The following is a 24,325-nucleotide window of genomic DNA, read 5'->3' as shown; positions in this document are numbered from 1 at the left end:
TAATCACCTTATTGGTAGGTTCTTGAGGCTCATCTCTCTGCTCAAGATGTCTCTCTTGATGCTCCCTGAGTTCTCTTTCCAAGCGACTAATTCGACCTTCATATTGGGACTTAAGAGCAGTCATACGAACATCCAGTTCGTCTTTCTGCTGATCTAAGGCTCCATTCCTTTGTTTAAGCTCCTCATTTTCCTTAGTTAGCTGATCTTTTACACCTAGAGTAATCATATGATTACACTATTATAATTGAATATTAGAAACAACATTTATGTACTTAATTTTCACATAAAGTTTTATCTGATTCTGTGACAAGAATATATTTATGATGTGCTATACATCTCAATGACCAGTTTCATACCCTTCCGTGTTTATTACTTCAATATAAAATATACCTACTCTAACATAAAATTATGTAATCCATAGCATATATTCAAATACAATAACATTTTTTAATGAAATAATAGCTGCTGGGGCACTAATCAAATCCAACTGACTTGACATTTTATATAACTACTCAGCAGATTGGCAAGCAAAGTGGAATATGAATTTGAGCTTTTCAATACGAGGCTTCTTAAATCTGACATGAAGAACCAGAAGAAACCACCTGAAGTTAGACACAGAAAAATGCTTGATCAGGAAAGATCCAATGCTATCTAGTTTATAGAATGTGCCTGGGCAGCACAGTCTGCACTGAGAGGATCTGTCACAAGGTGGAACTGTTCCATACTAAAGCAAAAGGATGGCGGTATCCCGGCACTAATTACAAGTCAATGATTAAGAAAGATTTCATAAATAAAGACATCCAAAATTGCATTGTTTGTGTCTAATTAAATAACCTAGTTAAAGCTTACACCACATAAATAACTTTCACCACCAAGTTCAAACCTCAACATATACAGATACTTACCAGCTAAATGTGCAATTTTTGATTTTGCGGCTACAATAGCCTTTCTTGTTTTTTCTTCCTTTTCAGTTATTTGCTGTCTGAGCTGCTCCTCCTGGGTGGTTCTATCTTGAAGATCCTGTCGAAGTCGTGAAAGTTCAGACTGAAGCTGCACAGTCTGTTCCTGGAGATTTCTTGCTTCTGTCTCTTTTTCAGATAATGTCTTTCAAAAGAAAAAGGTATTCACCATGTAATTCAATAGAAATTATATGTCCTATAGACTTAAAAAGAAAATTATTAATTTGCTTTTTAAAAAATTTTAAGTGATACACAAAAACATTAAAGTTTTACATACTAACAGGGTACCATGCAATGTTCAAAATGTATACACTGGATAATGTTTAAATCAGATTAAATACGTTTATTGCCTCAAACATTATCCCTTAAACATTTATCAATTCCTTGTGGTGAAAATTTTCAAAATCCTTCCTTTTAGCTTTTGAAATAACAATATATAACCTAATTGTTGTTTATAGTTGTCATACTATGCAATAGTACCCCAGAGTTTCTTGCTTGTAACTGTAACTAAGTACCCACTGATCAGATTTTGCCCATTCCTCCCCACTAATTCACTTTTTTTAGGTTAAATATAGGTGAAAATATAAAAATGGAGGTCAAACCATGCAAGTGGATATTTGAAGGTAATTAGATATTATTTATATATACATTATGCATTTAAAGTGAGAAGGATAAAATATAGACCTTCCTATATGATAAAGGAGTGTCAGTGTTTAACATTTCTTTATGTACAAAAGAATTAGGTACATACACCTTTTGCTGCTCTCACTCATACCTTCTGAAGATTCTCCACTTGATTCTCCAGTGATTTTGACTTGGTTTCAGCTTGGTTGAGCGTATCTTTGAGCTCCTGCATCTCCTGGACTGAGATATGCTGTTCCTGATGGTCCCCAGAAGACTGAGCTGAAGTTTCCATGACCTAAGATGACAAATAGTGATCATACAGTTATGCATTTATATTTAGTAATTCAACTTCTGTAGGTTTATCTCAGAAAATAATCAGGGCAAGGCAAATCAATTTTCTTTGATGATGTACAAAAGTAAATTTTCTATGCAATAACTTTAATGTTCTCAAATAGGGAATTAGTTATGGATTTCCATATAAGTATATATTACACCGAAAATCAAAAATGATATACTATAGATGAGCTTCTGACACAAAAACACATTTTCATAATAATGAATCAAGTGGAAAAGCAGATTATATAAGAACATGCAAATGATTAACACTTTGATTAACAACAATTACATGTACAAAAGGCATATTATAAAAGCATACTAAATGCTAGAGGTTAACAATGAGAGGAAGACTTTTAGATATTTTTCTTTGTATGTTTTCTAATCCAACATGCAATAAATATATATTTAAATCAGTATAAAATTCCTTGCCTTTGGGAATTAAAATGGAGATTTAGATTATGATTATAAAAAAGATTTCATAATTAAGCTTGAGAGGCAGTTAACAAACAACTAATTGAAAATTATGCGAAGTCTGATTAGGTATAAAAAACTATTATTTTTAAATATGCATAATTGGGGCTGGGGTTGTGGCTCAGTGGTAGAGCACTTGCCTAGCATATGTGAGGCACTGGGTTTGATTCTTAGTACCACATATAAATAAAATGAGTAAAATAAAGTCTACTGGCACTAAACATTTTTTTAAAAATGCATAATTTTAATTGGCAAATGAATTAAAAGAACATAACTTGGGAAAGGAACAGTATTTAAAATGTGAAAACTGAACTAAAATACCTTTGTGAGTTTATAACATACTTTTGGTTGTACTAAAAAATTAAACTTAAACCAAATAAAGATATGTAAGCTTACACTTGGTTTTAGAATATAAAATCAATAATACTAAAAAAAGTATTTTTGTAATATGCATTCTAATAATAAACATACATAAAATTTCTCAAAATACCTTATCCTGTTGTGCTTTAAGTTCTTCATACTGAGTCTTGTACCTCCGTCCAATTTTCTTGACCTGAGTAATGGTTTTGACTTTTTCTTGGATATCAATTATTTTGGCATCTAAATCCTTTTGGATGGTTTCCTTTTCAGTTTTTATTTTATTTAAATCTTCCTTCAGACTCTGGATTAAGTTCTGGTTGTTAGTCAAAGATGCATTTGATCTTTAAAAAATGGAGTCAAAGTTTCTTAAACTAAATATATAAGACTTTCTTTCAAATTTTAAAATACCTCAATTTATAAGTTTATACCGTGTTGCTTTTATAACAGCTTTTTATTGAAAAATCCTCTCAATACACGTTTCAAAAGATACTTATCTTATGAATTTAGTCCTTTATTAAAGGTTTACATGCCCATTTTAGAGTTGAGAAAAACTGAGCTACAAGTGGTCAAGTAACAAGCACAATTTTTCAAAATAATCAAGTGATGTTACCCGGATTTTAATTCAGATCTGCTTAATAGCAAGAGCTAAGATCTTGCTATTATTCTGGATGTCGTCAAAGTTTTTCTATAAAGGGCCAGATAGAGTACACGTGTCAGGATTTGCAGGATATAGTCTTTGTCACATGATCTTCTTTTTTAAAACAAAGCTTCTAAAAGTGCAAAAATCATTCTTAGTGTATAGGCCATAGGCCATACAAACAAAAGTCATGAGCCAGATTTGACTTGTAGGCTATAGTATGCCAACCCCTACACTATATCATGAACCGAATTTCAAATCACACGACCTGAATGAAGAATACAGGTTTAAGAATTATCTGTAAACCTGAGGTAGTCAAGTTTTTTGAAACTTAGTTCTTTCAATTTTTAAGAATTAAGATCTGGTAGGCTACTGTTGTGGACAGAGAGAATATGACACAAATCTGTAAGCTGTAAAGCACTACATAAAAGCCATGACACTGAAAATGACACTGAAATTCACAAAAGTAAACCAGAAACATTAATATTTATTTCTTCTCTTTCAGAGGGCTGTATTTCACTCTAAGTTCATTAAAAAAAGAAAAACAAGAAAGATAACTTAAAACTTCCTTTACAAATTCACAAAAATTCACTAAAAGCACAATAAAGAAAAACCTATCTGTAAGTTATTTTAGTTACTGTTTGGAAAATACATTTAGTTTTAGATTTACATGACACAGCTTTTAAATAATACAAAAAAAAAAAAAAAAAAAAAAAAAAAAACCCAGCCCATATATTAAATTGCTTGAGAAATAGAGGGGAAGCCACATGTAAGGGCACTTGCAACTTTCTATTCTTTCTCATATCAGGAAGCCAAACTTGGAGAGTCACATAAAGGGCAGAAATAAACTTCTTTAAGATTTCACATATTACATATGATTTACCGTGCAATTTCAGCTTTAAGTCTCCCGATTTCTTCAGTCAACTGCTGAATACGCTTAGTGTGAACTTCCTTTTCAGAAAGGAGCTTCCTATATTCTTCTGTGTCTGGTTCTTTCTGTTGACTTAATAGATGCTAGAATAGCAAAAATGCATACCTTGATTTTTTTTTTTAGATTTTATGAAACAAATGTGCTGTAATAAAGTGGAAGAATATCTAATTATACTTAGTTTAGGTGTTCCTGCATGCAAAGTGATCAAGGACTGAATTACTGATATTACTTTTGCTAAATCTAGCCAAAACAGACGAAGAAAAAAAAAAAAATCAAATGTCATTAAGTGTCCATTATTTTTTCCTAGTTGTGAAAGAACATTTCAGATTAGTTATAATGAGGTCAAGTAAAGGAAGTCAAGGATGAAAAAGTCTTATTAAGTACCTGATTTCATTGAAATGACATTTACAAGAAAAAAAAGATATAGAATGCATTACAGTCTAAATAAACATTAACCCTAAATGCAACTGATTTCATTAACCAGGAAAGGTAGCAAAATGCAAGAAATATTTCTAAGTTTGTGGAGGTCACCCATCCTTGATTTTTTTCAGTATGCTTGGGCAATACATCAGAATAAAAGAGTTCTGAAGTCCAATTCAGATAATAATGTTACCATTCTAGAGCATTTCCTAGGTGCCAAATGAACTGTTTTACACTTATTATAAAACCACATGAGCACTGCTTTTATAAACTCATTTTTCAAATGAGTAAAACCATAGCTCACAAAGATTAAGAAACTCTTAAATCACATAACTAGTATGTGCAAAGCTAGCCTTGTTTGAGTAAGGAGCTGGAGTTTCTAACTGCACTATGCTATCCTCCCTCCTCTCTGAAGAGGCTCCAGTGAACAAGTGCTTCAATAAACTACATAAATTCCTACTTTCATGTACTTTATAAGTAAAAGCCTAAAACTTTGGAATTAAGAGAAATAAATTAGGCACTTTAAAATAATATACAAAATGCAATGACAATTTCTTTAAAAATTGAGTTTTATGTATATATATTTATATATATTTCACATATATATTTATATATATTTCATATATATATATATATATATCTTTTTTTTTTTTTTTTTTTTTTGGGTGGGTATAGGGGTTTGAACTTAGGGGCACTCAACCACTGAGCCACATCCCCAGACCTATTTTGTATTTTACTTAGAGACAGGGTCTCACTGAGTTGCTTAGTGCCTTGCTTTTGCTGAGGCTGGCTTTGAACTCGAGATCCTCCTGCTTCAGCCTACCAAGCTGCTGGGATTACAGGCATGCACCACTGTGCCCGGCTTAAAAATAGAATTATAATTTTAACATGTCACATATATACATGTAACACATTATACTTCCATTGATAAATTATAATTTTCACTGGCTTTCCAAGTATTTTTAAACTCTTATTTTTATCCTGTTATTTAAAACCAATGTTTCCAAGTTTTTGAATGACTTTAGTTTCACTTACCTGGTTACGTGCTTTCCAACGTTTAACATCCTCTTCTAACAACTTTTTCTCTGCCTGCAACATACCACTTTTCTCACTCAGCTCAGCATTTGCTTCTTGCAAGGGTAAAATATCTAACTCCAGTTTCCTCACCTGCAAACAGTGCCAATTTTTAAAAATAACTAATAAAAAAATTCAATTATAATGTTGTAAAAAATAAGAACACACTTGCACTTTTGATTAGTAAGCTACAAACCTTTGCTTGCATCTGCTGTAGATCCTGTTCTAGTCTCTCCTTTTCTTCCCTTAGCATCTTGTTGGTCTCCATAACTACATTCATTGTTTCAGTTTTTTTCATCAGTTCTTCATGGTGAGCCATTGTTTTTGCAGTTACCTAATGATTTCAAACATGCATATTTATAGGATATGTAGCAGTCGAAGGAGCAATCTTTTCCTACCAGTTCTAATCCTCCCTATACAGTGAAGAGGATTTATATTTCAATTTTAACTGAAATTTTGAAAGCTTACCTGTTTATATTTTCCTGTGATGTATACCAATTGACAAAGTTTCAAAAACATCAAACTATAAAGATGAAAGTAAAAAGACAATAGAAATCCCACCAACAAACAGTAACAACATTAGGTAAAAGTACCAATTCAGATCTCTAATTTCTCTTTCTGTATGTATTTTTTCTTGCTGCATTAAATTTATTGCTAGTTTCCAAAATAATGTCATTTTGATTGTTTTCCCTCTGCCCATAAACCCCGTCACTTTGCACTATTGTTTCATTGGTTTGGTTATAAATAATTTGAACTGTTATTCTTCTCATTAAGTGTAACTATCCAGCTTTTGCACTTGACATTACTTTTGTCACCCACCGTTTTTAAAGCTATAGTATTTTTCATGGTTGGCATGCTACACTGCTCATGCTTGGGCAGATACATTACTTCTGACATAATGATTTACTTCTTGACTCTTCTACTGTATCTAAGAATTGATATCCCCCTCTGAACTTATTCATTAGCTGTGCATTTTCTAGTATATGCCTTTCTATAGCCCAAAGGAACAGCAAAAAAAGCAGAAAAGAATGAGATGATATGTTATCTTTGTTAGAACCTCTGATTCTGCTTTCCTTTCAAGTGGTAACTCCATGTACTTGAGGATCTATTATTTCCCTAGTGACGGAATATTTGAATTTGGATTGTTTTCTCAACAAGATGTACTTCTACAACTTACAACTTCTGCTGGGAACAAATTTAATTACTTGCTTTGCAATGTTCAATGGTTTCTCTCTAGTATTAATTTTGACTGCTTACCAGTTAATAGAAGGTAAGTGTTTAAGGCTTAACATCCTTCGTCTAGGTGTGGGGGTATATGACTGCATCTACTCAGAGCAAGGTAAGTCAACAATAAGCTTTTGGATGGTAGTGCGAGTTAAGGGGTCAAGCTCATGTTAAAACCATCCATTTCACTATACCACCTTCTTTTCCTTTCACTGGTTATTAGTTTGGACTATCGTTTTTTTCCTTTGCTAAGAAAGAAAAATTCTCTAGCAATTTCGATCTATCATTTTATCCTAGAATGTCTATCCAGATGCACACAATGGGAACTGTAATAAATTAAGGTAGATGAAATTTATTAAGCACACACTACACCAGACACAGTTCTAAATGCTTCAAGTGCACAAGACTCATTTAATGCTTACAATTATTATCCAAATATTATAGATGAGGAAACTAAGAGCAGATAAGTAAAACAATGCGCAGGGCACATGTTAACAGGATGCATCTAGAATTTAACACTACACACTCTGGATACAAAGCCTTCCCTCTTAATCACTATTCTGAGTCAGCATTTAAAAATGTATAATGAATTTGTAAGTTTAGAAAGAATACTTATTTCCAATTAATTTTTTGCTATACTAATGGCAGAAATATGAGTTTTTAGACGTAACGACTGATCTCTTTAAGCTTAGTAGACATACCTGGACCTTCTCTCTTTCAGCATTTAAGCTATCCTGTAGTTCCTGAAGTTCTCTTTCTAAAAGTTCAACTCTTTGTCGATAACGCAGACTCTCAACCTGAGCCACCTCAAACCTAGTTTCAGCAATTTCTTTTTCTCGCCGTATGAATCTACAAGAATATATGTGTTAAGATTTTATTTGAATTTTAAAAAGTCAACAACATAACATTTCAAAGCTTGGGAAATTTTTGAGATAATGAAACTCATGCACTTAACAGCTAATTTCACATCACATTTTCATTAACGGTAAGTAATGGTAGACAAAATTTTATTTTTTAGTAATAGTAGCTTTAGAAATACATCTTTAAAATGATCTATAGACATTTAGTTTTTCATGAGAACCCACTTAAGTTCTTATCACATTCAACTTTCAAGTCATTTGTTTGATATGTTTAAATATAAAAAATGACTACTAAGTGGGTGGCAGTGATTTTGTTGAGCTTTCTATCTAAATTTTGTTTGAATTCCTTCTCTAATTTCTGCATTTGTAGTTTTCAAGGTGTTACATCATAGATATCAGGCACTAACAATATACTTGATTTACCTGAGAATTTCCAAAATTTGTTCTTGAGATTTCCCTTCTTCACTGAGAGATACATTCAATGGACCTTGTACACCTTCCTTCACAGAGGCAACTACCTTGTCACTTAATTTTTCAATCTGATCATGAAGTAGTCTATTTTGTTTCTCCAGATCTTCACACCGAGACACACTTTTGGAAACTTCATCCTGTAAGCCAAGAGTTTATCATAATAGCAGATTTTCCAATGTATATTTATACTGGAAATTTAATTAATTATCTTTTAGGTCTGACCCAGAAGATTCTATTGTGATCTATAAAAATACCTTTAACATTCTCTCTATTTCTTCCCAAGATGCTTTACACTCCACCAACTGTGATTCTGCTTTCTGGGTTGTTTCTTCCAAATGCTGACGAATTGATGCCATTTTTGAAACCTGTTCCTTGGCAGCTTGAAGAGCTTCAACATCAGCAGCATGGAGCATCAATTCTCTCTCATACTTATTCTGAGCTTCCACAGCTATTTTAGCCTGCAAGAAAATTATTAATTGGGGCTGCGGTTGTAGCTCAGTGGGACAGCACTTGCCTAGCATGTGTGAGGCACTAGGTTTGGTCCTCGGCACCACGTAAAAAAAAATAAATAAAAGTATTGTGTCCATCTGTAACTAAAAATTTTCTCTAAAAAGTTGAGAAATTAATTCCCCACCTAAACGACAGACTTTAATCCATGAAGCCAGTTAGTACTTTTGAAAAAGATAGTTTACTTTGTAAAATAACAAAAAGTGAAGTTAATCTAAATGTACTAAAATGGGGATAATTAAAAGTTATGCCATATCTACTGAATAAAACATTAAAATGAAGATTATGTAGTAATTTGGAGTAAACTTTAAGAAGTGAAATTCTAAGTGTAACTCAGCTATGTAAAATTCACTCACACAGACAGAAACTTACAGAAAATAAAGGAAAATGAAAATTACTTATTTGGATATTGAATTACAGCATGATGTGTATTCTTAATCAAAAATGCCTGGGACAAGAAGTATTAAACTTCAGATTTTTGGATTTTGAAACATTTGCAAAGACATTCCTTACCAATTTAACATGCATACTTCAAGAATCTAAAATATTCGAAAAAATATTCATATTTTGGAGCATTTCAGATTTCAGATAAGGAATGCTCAACTATACATTATTTGACTAATTCCCAATGTTATGTTGTTTGGCAATAAGCCAAGGCCAATTCATTTTGATCTTATTTGCCTTTGAAGACTTTCTTCCCTATTCTTTTATAGGTATTTACACACACACACACACACACACACACACACAAATTTTATTGTATTTAAGCAATAAAGAATAGTAACCAAAAAACAATATGCTACCTAAATTAAAAATGAGAATATTACTAATATCTTTATTTAGTCCTTCTTCCATTCTACTATTTTAATAACTTCCACCCTGATGAATCAGGTTTTATTTCTTGTTCATAAAAACACTACAAATGGTATTGTAACAGTGTACATGTATATATATATGTACTAAAAGACAGAACAATGAGGTATTACTGTTTTATATTTTTACAGAATGCCATTGCTTATAAAAATCTTGTGCAAGATCACCAATGCATTCAAAATGTTATTTGGAAGTCCATTTTTTGGGGCGGGAAAGTACCTTAACAATTTTGTCCATAACAGTTTGAGAACCAAATACAGTGAAGGATTAGAGTAGTAAAATTAAGTTACAAATGAGAGCAAGTATAGATTTAGTTTCCTATTCCTGTTTTTATGTTTTCCCATTTGTCAAGATTGCCTTAATAGAAAATGAACTATTTACTTTCATCTTTAATCTGTATCTTTCAATTTCTTAATCAAGTTTCACAAAAGTGAAAATAATCTTCTACTTTTATAAGTTCCAACAATCTTGAAATGCATTTTTGAGACTCAAAGTTCATTTTTCTAAAAATGACTATTAGGATGATACTTACTTGTTCCTGACAGTCACGTCTGGCTTGCTGTTCATTACTTAAAGCTGTGCTTGCTCTCTGAAGAGCTTCTTGTACTTCATTCTGCACACTAGAAAGTGTTTTCTTCAACTCAGATAACTAAGAAGGAAGAATAAGATTAAATAAAAGTTAATGAGAAACATGGAAAATACTGGAGGCAGATTTTTAATGACCCAATTAGCATAAAGGACTGATGCTAAAATTTAACATAATTATAAACCCCCTCCTATACAAGTTTTAGAATCTACACCAACTCCCTAATGTTTGCAAATGTCAAATTTCAGGCAGAGGCTTCTAAAAAGCAGCACTAATACCTACCTTTGCAAAGTGGTTTAAAATTTTCAAAAGGAAATACATGCAAACGCAGAACAGAGTAAAACCTAAAATTAAAATCTTTGGCTATGTCTTTAATAAGTTTCTGTTGAGATGAAATAAATGTTAACTAAGGAGCTAGTTAATGCACATCCTTACATACACAAAAGAGGATTAATATAGCTAATAACCTAATTTACCTGTTGTTCCATGCTCTCTATGGCTTTTCTCTTATCATCCTGAAGTTCTTGTTTTTCCTTCTCTACTTCCATCAACTTCTTTTCCAACTGTGTCTGAAATTCAGCTGATTCTTTTAAACGAACTTCGATATTCTTATGTACTTCTTCTGTCACCTTCAGCATATTACAAACAGTAAGATGCAAAAATGATACGTACCTAGGATTACACATTTATTTTCCCAAATCTAACTGAAGAAGTACTGAAATTAATATTTGCCTCATATTAATAGACGGATCAAAGAAATATTGATTAAAAAAAGCAATTTTACCATGAAAATCTGTTGTTTTTTGATACTGGGGATTGAATCAGGCAAGTTTTACCACTGAACTATGTCTCTACTCCTTTTTATCCTTTGAGACAGAGAATTCTTCAAGTTGTATAGGGCATTGCTAAGTTGTTAAAGGTAGCCTTGAATTTGTGATCCTTCTGTCTCAGCCTCCTGAGTTGCTGGGATTATAGATGTGCACTACTGTACCCAGTTTATATCATGTAAATCAATAAACATAATTTACCTCTCAACTTGGCTACTGGCTATTTTTCTCTTTTATAGTGACATATTCAATTTCTCATCTCTACCTCGATCTTTGCATCCACCTGCCAAATTTGTCTATTCTACCACTGAAAGTATTTTCCTCACACATTGATTTCCACTGGAAGCAACCACAAGAGGATCTTTTTTTAAAAAACTGTGGCCTTAGACTACTGTTACAAAGTTCCAAAGTAAATTCTGTAATCTTCTACCTGCTAAGTTATTGTTTCTGGGGGAAAAAAAATTTTGATTATAACATGTTAAAAACATCAATGGCTTCTAATAAGCCTACAGAATACAATTTACTATGATATTCAAATTTATATTTGGTTCTCACCTATTTTATTTCTCACTATTGCAGTTCATAATTGAATTTTCAGAACCATACATACCTGTTTTTCCTTGTTCAGAGATTCTTCTAAAGATGTCACCATTGCTCGGTACTGTTCCACATTACTAGTACTTGTTTTGAGTCTCTCCTTCAAGTCATTTACCTGTTCTTCTGCCTGTCTTAGTTGACTCAAAAGATCATCCACATCATCTTTGTCACCAGGCTGACCTAAAAAATGGCTCTATTAAAATCAATACTTTAATATTTTAAGTAATACTAGAGATGATTATCAAAGAGTTTGTGAAATAGGCTGAAGGCTAAAATATAGGACTTAACTATGAAATATATTTCAATCCAAAATAAAAAATAACATATATTTTGCCATAATTTTACTTCTTTGAAAAAATTCAAATATATGAAAAATTGCTGCTATGAAAATAAAGTATATTTAAGAGAGCATTAAATATTACCACTATGCCAAGGTAGCTATTTGAAAAAATAATCAGATTCTTAATTTATTTTTTAACATTATTTATCCTAAAGCAACAAATCTTAAATAACTGAGTCTGGGGCTGTGTGTATATCTCAATGGTAAATGCATGCCTAAAAAGCACAAGGCCTTTGGTTCAGCACACCACCACTCCCTACAACATACAAAACAAAACAAAAATCCTTTGGTTAGCCTAATTTTTGTTTGATCTAATATGTATGGAAAAGGAAGAAACTACAGTTTACCTTATGGTATCAAATAAGAAAGCACTACTGGATAGTTAATATATTCATTGTGTATCAGATATCTCTTTATCTGCATACATATACAACACACACACACACACACACACACACACACACACGCATATGCATATACTTATTTCCCATCCATCAAGAAATAAAACAATGTAGAAAGAATCCCTGGATCCAAAGATTTCAAATTTGAAATGGTGTATTCACACAGGGAAGAAAAATCTAATGAAATAAATATTTTACTTGAAGCTACGAATAAGCAAAGATTAGGAATAGTGCTTTAAAGTAGCAATACATAAACAAAAGGGTTATTTTTTTTAACTGAATCTTATGATTTATTAAATAACTTCACCTCAGATGAGAAAGGGTTATAAATGTTAACTTTCCTCAAATGAATAATTTCAAACATCAATAAATGATTTCATGACTAGGGTACATAGCTCAGATATAGAGTGATAGCCTAGCACAGATGAAATTCTGGGTTTGATCCTTAGCAATGCAAAAACCAAAAGGAGGTTTTACGAACTGGAAAACTAGGAACATACCTTTGTCAGGTAGTATCCAGATTATTTTGACTCTTTCAAGACTTCTAAATTTATTAATTTGTCTAAAACTGAGCTTTATCATGTAGAAAATACAAGTGAGTTTCTGTATTCTTTACTAGCATCCACAAAGAACAAGGGCATTTATTTATAAGATACATTATAAACTTAAGTACTTATTTACCTTTACCAGTTCTCTGTGAGGACTGAGAAGCAAGTTGAACTTCCATATTACCAAGGTGCTGTTTCAATGTAGCGATTTCCTTTTGAGCATTTTTTAAGAGTTCTTTTGTGTTAAGATGTAGATTTGTCTCTGTATCTAGCTGTCTCTTTGTATCTAAAAGTTGCACCTGTAAGAAAAAAATGTATTAACTCTATAAGACTAAATAACTAGAGGTTCAAGTCCTAAATAACTACAGATCCTTAGTATTCTATAGATCCTTAGTATTCTGACCCAGATAAAATAACAGAAAACAGATTTACATTCTCACATAGAACCCCCAGACAAAACTCATGGAACAACCCTGATCCCTGAGATAGGAAATTAAAGAGGTGAATCACATGACTGCATGAGCTTATTGACTTATAAGATTCTAGAATATGACACAGGGAAAAGAAAATGAAACAGAGATCACTGAACTCCTTAAATTAAAAACTTGACCCGAGAGTCCTAGGAGAATAAAACAGCTTTAGTTCATAAGAGAATACCAGAGAAAAGCAGCTGCAAAGAGACAGTAACCTGGATATATGCAGAGGGTACCCTTTGAATACTCAGCAGAGTAGTGATCAGTGCATGAGTGCATATGAAATTACCCTAACAATGGAGAGAATCATCCAAAAGTCTTAGAGTGAAGAGTGCCCAGCACTCACAGAAAGTCAGGAATAATGCTTGTTCCCAGCAGACAGAATGAAAAAGAAAGTTCATGGACAATTGGACTAGCACTTAGGAAAGTCTTGCTTTAGTAATGGGGAATAATTAGTCTCAGGCTAAGCACAGCTCTGGCCTCACCTAATATAAAAAACAAGACTCAAAATAATCTAACTATTTTTAATTAACTTCACTGAATTCTAGAACAAAGTTCAAGAGATTTAGACAAATTAAAAAATACTCAGCACTCAATGAGGGGGGGGGCAATATTTGGTCCCCAAATATAAGTGAGCAAAATTCAGAGGTTCTAAGATTTTCAAAATCACATTTCAACTTGGATGGCAGCATGTCCATACACTAGATTAATTATGAAACATGAACTATAGCAATTCAGAGCCCTGCAAAACTCACATCCAGATTTCTAGTGAGTGTATGCCTTTGTTCAACCTCATTTTCCAACTTCTTCTTTAGATGAGAGATCTCATGCTCCAACTTTTCTATCTGGCTACTAAGTCTTTGTTTGGTTTCTGTTTCAGATCGCTCTAGTATTCCCTACAAAAAAAAAGGAAAAAAATTTTGGTTATGTTTAAGAAAAAAAGGTCAAAAGTAGCAATATAAAGAAAATTAAAGGCTATAAAGAACTAAGGGATTATAACCCATTTCCACGCAAAAAAATCAGGATCTAGAATCAAAGTATTTGGACTTTTTTTTAAATATTAAAACACTTATTTGGTGGTGATGGGGGGAAGAAACAATATAATAGTCATTCAGATTTTCTGAACTTCTTTAGGACTAAGAAAAATTCCAAAAAAATTTAATCCTGTAAATAGTTAAGCTGCACAGGACCTAATAAATAGACATGAGGATCAAATGTGCCAACTATATGAGTTCAGCCAATTCTCTTTCAAAGTTATTTAAAATATTTCTTAATAAGCCCCACCCCACACCAAATTCAATGATTTTCATGTAAGATGACAAAAATGATAAATTTTCTAATTAGGAAAACTGAAAGGATATAAGGATGAAACTGTATGACCTTAACTTTCATAGATTTTTTTTTTCTGTATGTGCTTTTTATTTGGTTACCTGAATTGTTTGCAGATTAGTCAGCAGCAAGTTTTGTCCCCTTTGTTCAGCTAACAAAGATTCCCTTTGCTGAGAAAGACGAACTTCTGACAATTTAAGCATTTCCTTTTCTTTCTTCAAATTTTCTGCTCTTACCTTAAGGGAAAAAATAACAGAAAAAATATAGGAAACATGTCAAATCTCACAATACAATTATAAAATTTAAATGATTCTTTCATTACTATATTACTGTTTATTAATGCTATTTAGAGATGGTACCTCTTCATCATATATAGAAATATAACTGAATTTCATGTGTTGAAAAATATGGAGCAAAAATTATTGGGAATACTAGTGGATCAGAGGAAAAATCTTTCAATTACCACAAACACTAATGATTAGTTTGCTCTAACCAGACTTTAAAAACAACACTAACAAAAATCTAAAATGCCTGAGTCAATAAACAAAACTGTGTAACTGGGCTGCAGCTGTAACTCAGTGGTAGAGTACTTGCCTCACACGTGTGAGGCACTGGGTTCCATCCTCAGCACCACAAAAAAATAAATACATAAAGACATTGTATCTATCTACAACTAAAAAAAATTTTAAAAAACCATAACTGTAGTTACGTATGCTAAGTATACATATCTGCATACAATTTATGCAAATTTTAGGAATAATCCAAATTGGTTTCAAAAAAGTACCCATTTGAAAGAGATGATCTACTTAGACTCCCCCTTACCCAAAGACTATGCTCTAAGTCTTGGGGGAGCTAGAAGAATATTAATTTCAAAAAATTAATATTCTCAAAGAATTCATATTGAAACATGATGAATCACATTCCTTATCAATCATAAAACTTACTGTATTAGTTTGAAAAGTGTTGCTGCCTACCTCCTGCCATAGAGTGAGACCAAAATAAAAGTGAAAGAGTATAGCCAATTGAATTAGAAAATTGGGGTCAAGTTCTAATCAACTTATTTCTTGTGTAGGTACAAAAATAGGTAAATTACTAGCTCTTGAATCTACTTCTTACAGTATAATGGTGACAAATATACCCAGTTTACAAGTGTTGATTAAAACAAGATGGGAGAGAGAACTTTTTATCGTTGTCAATGAGCTCAGTATTTAGTTGGACGTATTAATTACAGACACATATTTATATTCAAGTTAAAATTCAGAAATGTAGTTCAATGCAATATGATATTACTAGAAATGAGCAAGACATAAATTTATTATGAAGTGGAAAACTTCTAAGGAAATCTTACTGTAGCAGAAAAACAAAGAACTTTCTTTGATCTTAATAGAAACATCACCCTACTAATGCATCATATACAATTTGAGAACTATGCAATAAGGATTGATAACCATCAGTTTCCTAATGATCTAAGTCATTTAGATCAGTAAAATCATAGCTAAGAAACATCAGGGGGCTGGGGAGATAGCTCAGTCGGTAGAGTGCTTGCCTTGCAAACACAAGGCCCTGGGTTCAATCACCAGCACCCAAAAAAAAAAAAAAAAAAAAAAAAAAAAAAAAACAAAAAAAAAAAAAAAAAAAAGAAACATCAAATGCAACTTATAATGCAAGTGATTTGAGGGATTCTGTCTCACTTCTGAAACTGCAAGCTTTTCATTTGCTCCTCTCAAGTCCTGAGTCATTGTGTTGATGATCTGCTCCTGCTTTTGAGTAGTTGCAGTGAGTTTCTGATTTCTCTCATGCAGGGATGTTATTTCTCGTCGATATCCTTCAACATTATCTTGCAGCATTTCATAACTAGTACAAAAAGAAAAATAATTCTATACGCAACTAAAATACTATATCCAGTTTAGTTCCTCAAAGAATTTCACAATAGATTAATTTTATAAAATTAATAATATGAACAAGTGCTTGGAGTAAAAATGTGAAACTTTCTTTTTTTCCATTCTTTTCTTTAAAGTGTAGTTAGCAGTAAGTTATTCGGTACAAAATACTTTTAAATTCAAGTTCTAAATAAGACAGTATTTCATGGTGTGTAACTTTTTAATCTTATTCACTGTTAAACAAAACAAAACAAAATCACACTAAAAATAATGCTAATACAATATTAACATACCAGACACCCACCACGATGCAGTACATAATTTAGGATGGTCATGCAGTACATAATTTAGGATGGTCATGCATATTTAGTGTAGGATTTCTGACAAATCTTTTTCCTCTTTAATTCTTCATCTTGTTTTTTTTATGTGCTTGCAAGGTTAAAAAATGCCTGGCTAAAGGTGCTTTGACTTGGGGTGCTGAACTACTAGATATATAGAGGTAACTGCCTATATATTATTGTTATAAAAAGTTTTATCCATAATACATAAAAATAAATTTCGTCCAAACATGCAATGTAAAAATTCAATGGATCTAGTCACGATGAACATGAAACAACTTCTTCATAGTGACCAAGAAAGTGAAATTTCCTACAATTACCTAGTACTCATTTTTCTTTTACTTAGAACAGAAAAAGTTGAATAAAATTTGTTCTCATTTCTCTCATCCTCTGTTGGATTTATAAAAGATGTAACCTAGAGAAACAATAGGTACTATGATTTCAGGAAGGTAAGCTAGCAACAGTTTTCACATGCACTTCAACTTACTGAATAAGTTAACTCCTTAGCACTGACCAAGAGAATCATTAACCAATATTAAAAAATGAACCACTGTGGCTTCTCAATCCCAGAGTTTCATGAAAAAGCAACATTACTGCAAATCAACCACTGAACATGACAGATGTGAATACCGAAGTATAACATTTAGACTACATTAATTTTTGAAGAAAAGAAAATTTACCGTTTAGAAGCAAAATCTAGCTGGGTAGAAATTTTGGTATTTTGTGACCGCAAATCTGTGACTTGTTCCTGAAGTTTCTCAAGTTGCTCATTTTGCATTTTTTCATTATCTGCTTTTTCTTTCTTGTAGTTCTCAAAAATTTCCTGCAACTAAATATCAGAGATATTGACGCTGATGACATTCTGAAAACCCAAACCAAAGATAATGTGATCTTAAGCAGGTGTCATCTTTACCTGTTTAAGGGCAGCCTTAGCTTCTATAGCCTCCGTTGACTCAATAACAGGTACTGGAGCAGGAGTGGAAACAGTTTGTGATGTACTTGAACGTTTTGGAGTTGACACAAGAGAAATATCATCTAAGCTTGAAGCTTCAGAAAAGTAAAAACTCATTAAATGTTTTGTTGACTTTCATAAATTAGCTTTAATTTAATGTCTATTTGCAAACGTATCACTGCCAAATCAATGAGCTAAGCTTATTTAAATGAAGTACTAAGATTATAGGAGTTTTGAAATAAGGTATCTCTTAAATAATATATTAAGATTGTTTTTGGTTTCTGATTAGAATTAACTTACTACAGATAAAACATCAACACATAACAAAATACTATAATTCATTGATTCTAAAATGTGTATTCACTATTTCTTCTTTTATAATAAGCATAAAATAATGTGGTGACGTTATAATTGATCATACGTGGCAAATTTAAAGCTAACATCATCAGAGTAGCTATTGTTTATGTTGCAAAATCCATTCCCTAGTGTATGTTTCCAAAATATTTCTTTAAACTAACATATAAAAACGTACCTTGTGGGGCTGGGGATATAGTTCAGTTGGTAGACAGTTTGCCTTGCATGCACAAGGCACTGGGTTCAATCTCCAGCACCACAATAAAAAACAAAACAACAACAACAAAAAAACAACCTACCTTGCAGTGGAATGACAACTCCTGTAGTTTGTGACAATAAAATACGATACATGTCACGCTGACGAACTATGGAATCAACAAGCTGCATCTGATGTTGTCGTGATTCACGGAGTTGTTCCAGTTCAGTGAGAGAGCTTTCAAGTTTGAGCTGAAGTTCAGTGATTCTGTAGGGAAAAACATCAGTTTATTTTATAGCAATGAGTTAAAAGTTAGGCAATTTTAATTTCTGCCATAAATTCTAATTTTCAGATATCATTAAGCATATTCTTTTCATTCCTGTATTCTTTATTTTTTCTTCTGTTTTTTTTTTGGGGGGTACCAGGGATTGAACCCAGGGGCACTTAACCACGTAGCCACAGCCCTAGTCCTTTTCTGTATTTTACTTTAGAGACAGGGTCTCACTGACTTGCGTAGGGCCTCGCTAAGTTACTGAGGCTGGCTTTGAACTCATGATCCTCCTGCCTCAACCTCCCCAGCTCCTGGGAGTATAGGCATACAAAACCACACCTGCCTTATATTGATATGTTAAGCACTTTAAGTATTTTAAGGATATCTAGGACTGTTTAATTCTCCAACATAAAGGACTCAAATAGTTGTACTCAATGCAATCTGAAAAATCTGTTTGCAAAAATTATACCAATTTTATTCAGTCCTAACTCCAATCTTCTTGCTTTCAGGACATCCATATCTGAAAAATACCTTTTTCTACTGAAGTAACTCCTACATATCTTCTCTACGAAGCCAGATCTATTCCCTGAAATTTAGGTGCTCCAACTATATGCTTCCATGGATGGGAATCTATTATTTCTATTACAACATTAGTCACAATGAAGTATCTATTTTTATTATTATGCATACTATGTCACTCACAAGCTAAGCTTCCTAAGAGTAGATTTTTTTTAAATTTTAATTTTTTGGGACTGCTGCTCAATTTTTACCCTCTAACTTACACTGTCCCCAGGATCCAGCACTATTAGGGACACATAACAAGTTTCAATGAATGTTTGTGGAAAAGAGCACAGTAGTCAACTTCTTACTTGGAGGAAGTTGTCTCTTGTTCTTCTCTTTCTCTGGTTTCCCCAAGATCTCTAAGAGCGACTAGCAGACGCTGATTTTGCTGCTGAAGCTCTTCAATATTTCTGTAAGACACTAGATGCTGTGATATCACTTCAGATGAACTACTTATGTCAGCAGAGCTTACTTCCTCATCACGAATTACATGGTTACCCCTTGCTTCTTCAAGTTCCATCAAAAGCACTCTAATCTAAAAACAAAATTTTAAAGTCATGTAACAGTATTAGCTTTGATTCTGAAAATATTTAGAATATAAAAATTTTCTCATGAAAACACTGTTTATGAAAACCCTTAACTTGTCCTAAGTTACATTATCTTAAAACATGAAGCATGAAGCTTAATTTTAGATATTAAAATCTAAGTACAGAAAATTTTAATGCAATAAATTGTTTTTAAGTAATGAAAACTGTTATTAAACATTTGTGAATTACAATTCTGAAATATGGCCCCATTTCTGAAAAACAACAATAACAACCCACAGTAAAATGTATCTAATTTCTGCTTACGTATGTATTGTATGATAGGGCAGAGAGAAAGCATGTAGACAGATTTTTAAACCAAAAATGTATTTATGATACTCATATGAAATTCTTATAAATGTACATTATGTGAATATTGTGAAGTAGACCTACATTTACCAACTTGTTCATTAAGAAAAAAAGATAAACAAAAAACCCAAAACCAGTAGTTGGGCCTGGTGTTACATACCTATAGACCTAACTACTCAGGAAGTTGAGGCAGAATTACTGAAGACCAGGAATTCAGGGTCAGTGTAGGCAACATATGGAGACTATGTCTCTTTAATAAGTAAAGTGACAGAGTAATGCATATAGCATTTCATTTCAGTAAAAACAAATTTTTACAAATTTTTACTTCTTTGTTTTCAGATACAAGGATATGAAAGACTATGAACCAGATAGTAATATTATTTACAATCTGAGAGATAGGGGTAGGGAGGGAGTGGGAATTGGAGAAAAATTTTATCTTTGAATTATTTGTACACTTAGTTATGGACAGTATATAAAATTTAAAAATTTATCAAACACCTGAAAAACCAGAGAGAAGATATGAAGAAACAATGATTGGGCTACAACTCTGCTAGAACAGTATTCTCAGTTGTTTATAATTTCTTATGTGGTAATTCTTAGCTGTCTTCAAACCAATTAAAACTTTATTAAAACTGGACAGCTGGTATTTAAAGAAAAAAGAAAGAAAACAAAAAAACAGAAAAAATAAAGAAGACACAGAATGAGGTGTAAAACATCCATGGCTATGAAGCTTGGGTACACAACAAAAACTGTCTTCTATATCTTTATTCAAATATGTGCTTCAGAGAAATTTTCAAACCAGTTGTAAGAACTCTGTCTAATCATACCCATAATGAACATAAACAGAAAAGTAGAAGTTGATACTAAGCATTTAGACAATGCTAGATAAATTTTAAGTGCATTATAATAAATTTATAAGTAGAAGTTCTTTAAAAAAAAACAGAAAATAAACAAAATGTTCTAACCTGCTGTGAAAGATCTTTTATTTGTATTTCCATTCTCTGATTGTCTCTTTCAAGTACAGATGAATGTTTATTGGCTTTATCAGTGTCCTCCTGCAATCGCTGAATTTCCTTTAAAATATAAGCTCAAGTGAAAATTCTGTACTTCCTTTTAGGACTTATACAAATAAAGTAAGTACAGAATAACTAAAATACACATTGCTTAAATACTACATTACTCAATTTGTAAAATAAATATTCTGTACAATATAGTAGCCATCAAAAAATAGAAACTCTATATAGATATGAACACATTTCTTAATATTACAGATAATACTCATCATTATAGTGTCATTGTATGAAACCAATGGAAAATTACCCACCCCCTCACCAATTCACCAACTACAATCTTATAAGCTACACCAAATCCATAATGTATTATCAATATGATGTCACAGAAATGCCCTCAAAAGCTCTGTGACTAGGACAAAAACAAAGTACTACATTACAGTGATAAACATTATTACACTGGTTACCTGGAAATAAACATCAAAAATAAAACATGGCTAAAGATACAGGCAGTGCTTTGTAAAAAGTTTCACATCACAGTATCACTAGTGGTTCAGGGCAAATGTTTAAGGATGCTGCTATAATCACAAATGTCTGACGGCTTTGGATCTTAATATTTTAATCTCAAATTCACACGAATTTCGCTTAATATGTTCTTTTCACACAATGTTTTAAGTACCATTCAAGTTAAACATGACCCATATTTATTCTGGGGATTCAAGCAGCTTTATGCACACTTCCTTGAAGGTGTATGTTAATCACTTTCAGTAGTAACAAATATGTGATGAAATGGAATAAATGTTAATAAAAGATAGCACTGATACAAATCTATTAAATCCAAAAGAGGATTAATCAAGATGACAAAATAGAAACCATTTGATCATAAAACCATTAAAACATCACAAATGAGCATTATAGGATTTAGACTGGAAGATATACTTTACTCAGTATGGACAGAAAATTCAGTTGTTAAAAAACAGAGAAATTATCTTTAAATTCCACAGCATTTGTGAAAAACATTCAAAGGTTTTTATTAATCTACTGTGTATTAATTAGGAAGGAACAGTTTCTTCTGCAGTACTCAGCTACTGTTCTAATTCTTAAGTCCCTCCATCTTGGCACCCACTCTTCAGACAAAAAGAGCTCCAGGCAAACACCCTCAAGAGAGAGGAAGTTAAGAGGTAACTGGGCCCATGGGACCTCTTTCCAAACCACACTTCAGGGATGAGGGGGTGACACGCTGGGGGAGTGGGCATGTCAGAAAGTCAATATCCCATCAGATCAAGACTTTTGGACTTATTTTGATTCTGAAGAAAGTGATCATTAGACATAATATAAATGAATTTAAGCTGACTTCTAAATTATCACAGCAGCCATAATTTAATTTTGAATTAAGGATATAATTTACTTGTATTCTTCTCCAAAAAGAACAAGAAATTTATCAGTTTAGAAGAGCAGATACAAATTCATTTAGTTGAATTTCCTCATCGAACTCATTTAATAAATCTTATAGACTTCCCTCAGTACCATTAATAGGTGCACTCTAAAAGCAAAATATTATAGTATAAACACTTTCTGAAAATCATTATTAAGTTAAAAATATTCAGAAGGGTAGTAATGAATTTCCTTGAAATTTTTTGTTTGAAAAGAGTAACAAAATAATGTATATAAGATATGCCAAATTCGAAGTGGTATTAAAAAGTTCTTACCTATATTCAAATAGTATTAGCATTTGTAGATAGGCTATCAAAACCATTTGAGAAAGAATGATAAGGTGAAATTTAGAAGAGTTTTATTACAAATAGATTGTTATTTTAAGGAGTGGTCCAAGAAGATTTGGCTATTATCTTCCACTAGAGAATCCTAAAGAAAACACATCAAATGCCTTAAAAAATGTGAAAGACTACAGCAATTTTAGCTGAAGGTAGAACGTCTTATAATTAGAGGTATTTCATAACGTATTAAGACACTTCAAAATATATCAATTTACTGTATCAATCAAAGTATATTTAGTTTTTTCTGACTCAAACATCAAGAAATAACTACCTAATAAATAATTTTTTATTTTATTTGTTTATGTGACAACTAAAATTAGGAATGGAACCAACCTTCATAGCTTGTTCAAGTTTAACAGACAAACTTGCCACGGCTTTCTGTGCACGTTCATATTCCTCACGCTGGCGTTTCAAAATTGGTGCTTTGGCTTCAACTTCTTTCACTATTTCATCTAGATATTTATTAATTCTTTTGTTCTCTAGTTTCTCCAAAAGCAACTGATCCTGAGTTTCCACATAAGCATTATAAAGCTGAAAGTAGAAGATGAGTTGTCTCAAATTGAAGCTTAACAATAGAAGAATATAATCTATCAAAAATAACAAGATTTAATGGCACTCTTACCTCAGTTAATTTCATGCCAGGTTTCACTATCTTAGCTACAGCTGCTGCAGTGGGAGACATGGCAGCAAGCTCTTCTTCAGATAATATAGCTCCTGTGCCAACACACATACAAATTTAGAACAATTTCATACAAAAAGCCACTGATACTTTCTTATTTATATTTTTTTGTGATTGTAAAAGGGTGCTTTACAACTGAACTACATCCACAGCCCTTTTCAGGTTAAGGGAGTCTCACTAAGTTGTCCAGGTTGGCCTTAAGCTTGCCATCCTCCTGCCTCAGCTGCTAGAATTACAAGTGCACATCACCATGCTGGGCTTCCTAAGAATTTTCTTTTAAAAAAAGCAAAGGATAAGTGAAAGGAACTATTACATACTAATTACACATTAATTTTTATGAAAAAAGATTTTTAAAGTATTTTTGTAGTTGTCCACGGACCTTTATTTTATTACACGTGGTGCTCAGGACTGAACCCAGTTCCTCACACATGCTAGGCAAGTGCTCTACCATTGAGCTATAATCCCAACCCTCCTATGAAAAAATTTAAAACATGAGAACCCAAAGTCATGTAATACAATCACAATAATGAATAGAAACACTAACTATCCTGGGAATTGACATACAATA

The 24,325-nt window shown here is 32.3% G+C and overlaps 1 protein-coding gene and 1 long non-coding RNA gene across 3 annotated transcripts in view; both read right to left on the bottom strand.

Annotated features, from left to right (window-relative positions):
* The window catches only part of TPR (translocated promoter region, nuclear basket protein), a 67,195-nt gene that overhangs the window by 22,043 nt on the left and 20,827 nt on the right, over nucleotides 1–24,325 (bottom strand). For both annotated transcript variants that reach the window (XM_079107733.1, XM_079107732.1), the window contains exons 11-34: nucleotides 23,701–23,792; nucleotides 23,412–23,609; nucleotides 21,259–21,366; nucleotides 19,709–19,935; nucleotides 18,672–18,835; nucleotides 17,980–18,113; nucleotides 17,747–17,895; nucleotides 16,540–16,702; nucleotides 14,950–15,084; nucleotides 14,275–14,415; nucleotides 13,180–13,345; nucleotides 11,771–11,937; nucleotides 10,810–10,962; nucleotides 10,280–10,396; nucleotides 8,622–8,825; nucleotides 8,320–8,504; nucleotides 7,738–7,885; nucleotides 6,009–6,146; nucleotides 5,774–5,905; nucleotides 4,271–4,401; nucleotides 2,881–3,091; nucleotides 1,735–1,878; nucleotides 906–1,104; nucleotides 8–213 (exon numbers count right to left, since the gene is read on the bottom strand). In XM_079107733.1, coding sequence (XP_078963859.1) covers nucleotides 8–213; nucleotides 906–1,104; nucleotides 1,735–1,878; nucleotides 2,881–3,091; nucleotides 4,271–4,401; nucleotides 5,774–5,905; nucleotides 6,009–6,146; nucleotides 7,738–7,885; nucleotides 8,320–8,504; nucleotides 8,622–8,825; nucleotides 10,280–10,396; nucleotides 10,810–10,962; nucleotides 11,771–11,937; nucleotides 13,180–13,345; nucleotides 14,275–14,415; nucleotides 14,950–15,084; nucleotides 16,540–16,702; nucleotides 17,747–17,895; nucleotides 17,980–18,113; nucleotides 18,672–18,835; nucleotides 19,709–19,935; nucleotides 21,259–21,366; nucleotides 23,412–23,609; nucleotides 23,701–23,792 — 3,812 coding nt within the window. The remainder of the gene's footprint in view (nucleotides 1–7; nucleotides 214–905; nucleotides 1,105–1,734; nucleotides 1,879–2,880; nucleotides 3,092–4,270; nucleotides 4,402–5,773; nucleotides 5,906–6,008; nucleotides 6,147–7,737; nucleotides 7,886–8,319; nucleotides 8,505–8,621; nucleotides 8,826–10,279; nucleotides 10,397–10,809; nucleotides 10,963–11,770; nucleotides 11,938–13,179; nucleotides 13,346–14,274; nucleotides 14,416–14,949; nucleotides 15,085–16,539; nucleotides 16,703–17,746; nucleotides 17,896–17,979; nucleotides 18,114–18,671; nucleotides 18,836–19,708; nucleotides 19,936–21,258; nucleotides 21,367–23,411; nucleotides 23,610–23,700; nucleotides 23,793–24,325) is intronic.
* LOC306642183 lies at nucleotides 5,405–5,766 on the bottom strand. The gene is made up of 2 exons (XR_013758416.1): nucleotides 5,627–5,766; nucleotides 5,405–5,590 (listed from the first exon to the last, which is right to left on the bottom strand). It is a non-coding gene; the product is annotated as an uncharacterized lncRNA (long non-coding RNA).

This window comes from Sciurus vulgaris, assembly GCF_902686455.1.
Source record: "Sciurus vulgaris genome assembly, chromosome: 12".
Taxonomy (NCBI): domain Eukaryota; kingdom Metazoa; phylum Chordata; class Mammalia; order Rodentia; family Sciuridae; genus Sciurus; species Sciurus vulgaris.
This window is presented reverse-complemented; position numbering and strand designations above follow the sequence as displayed.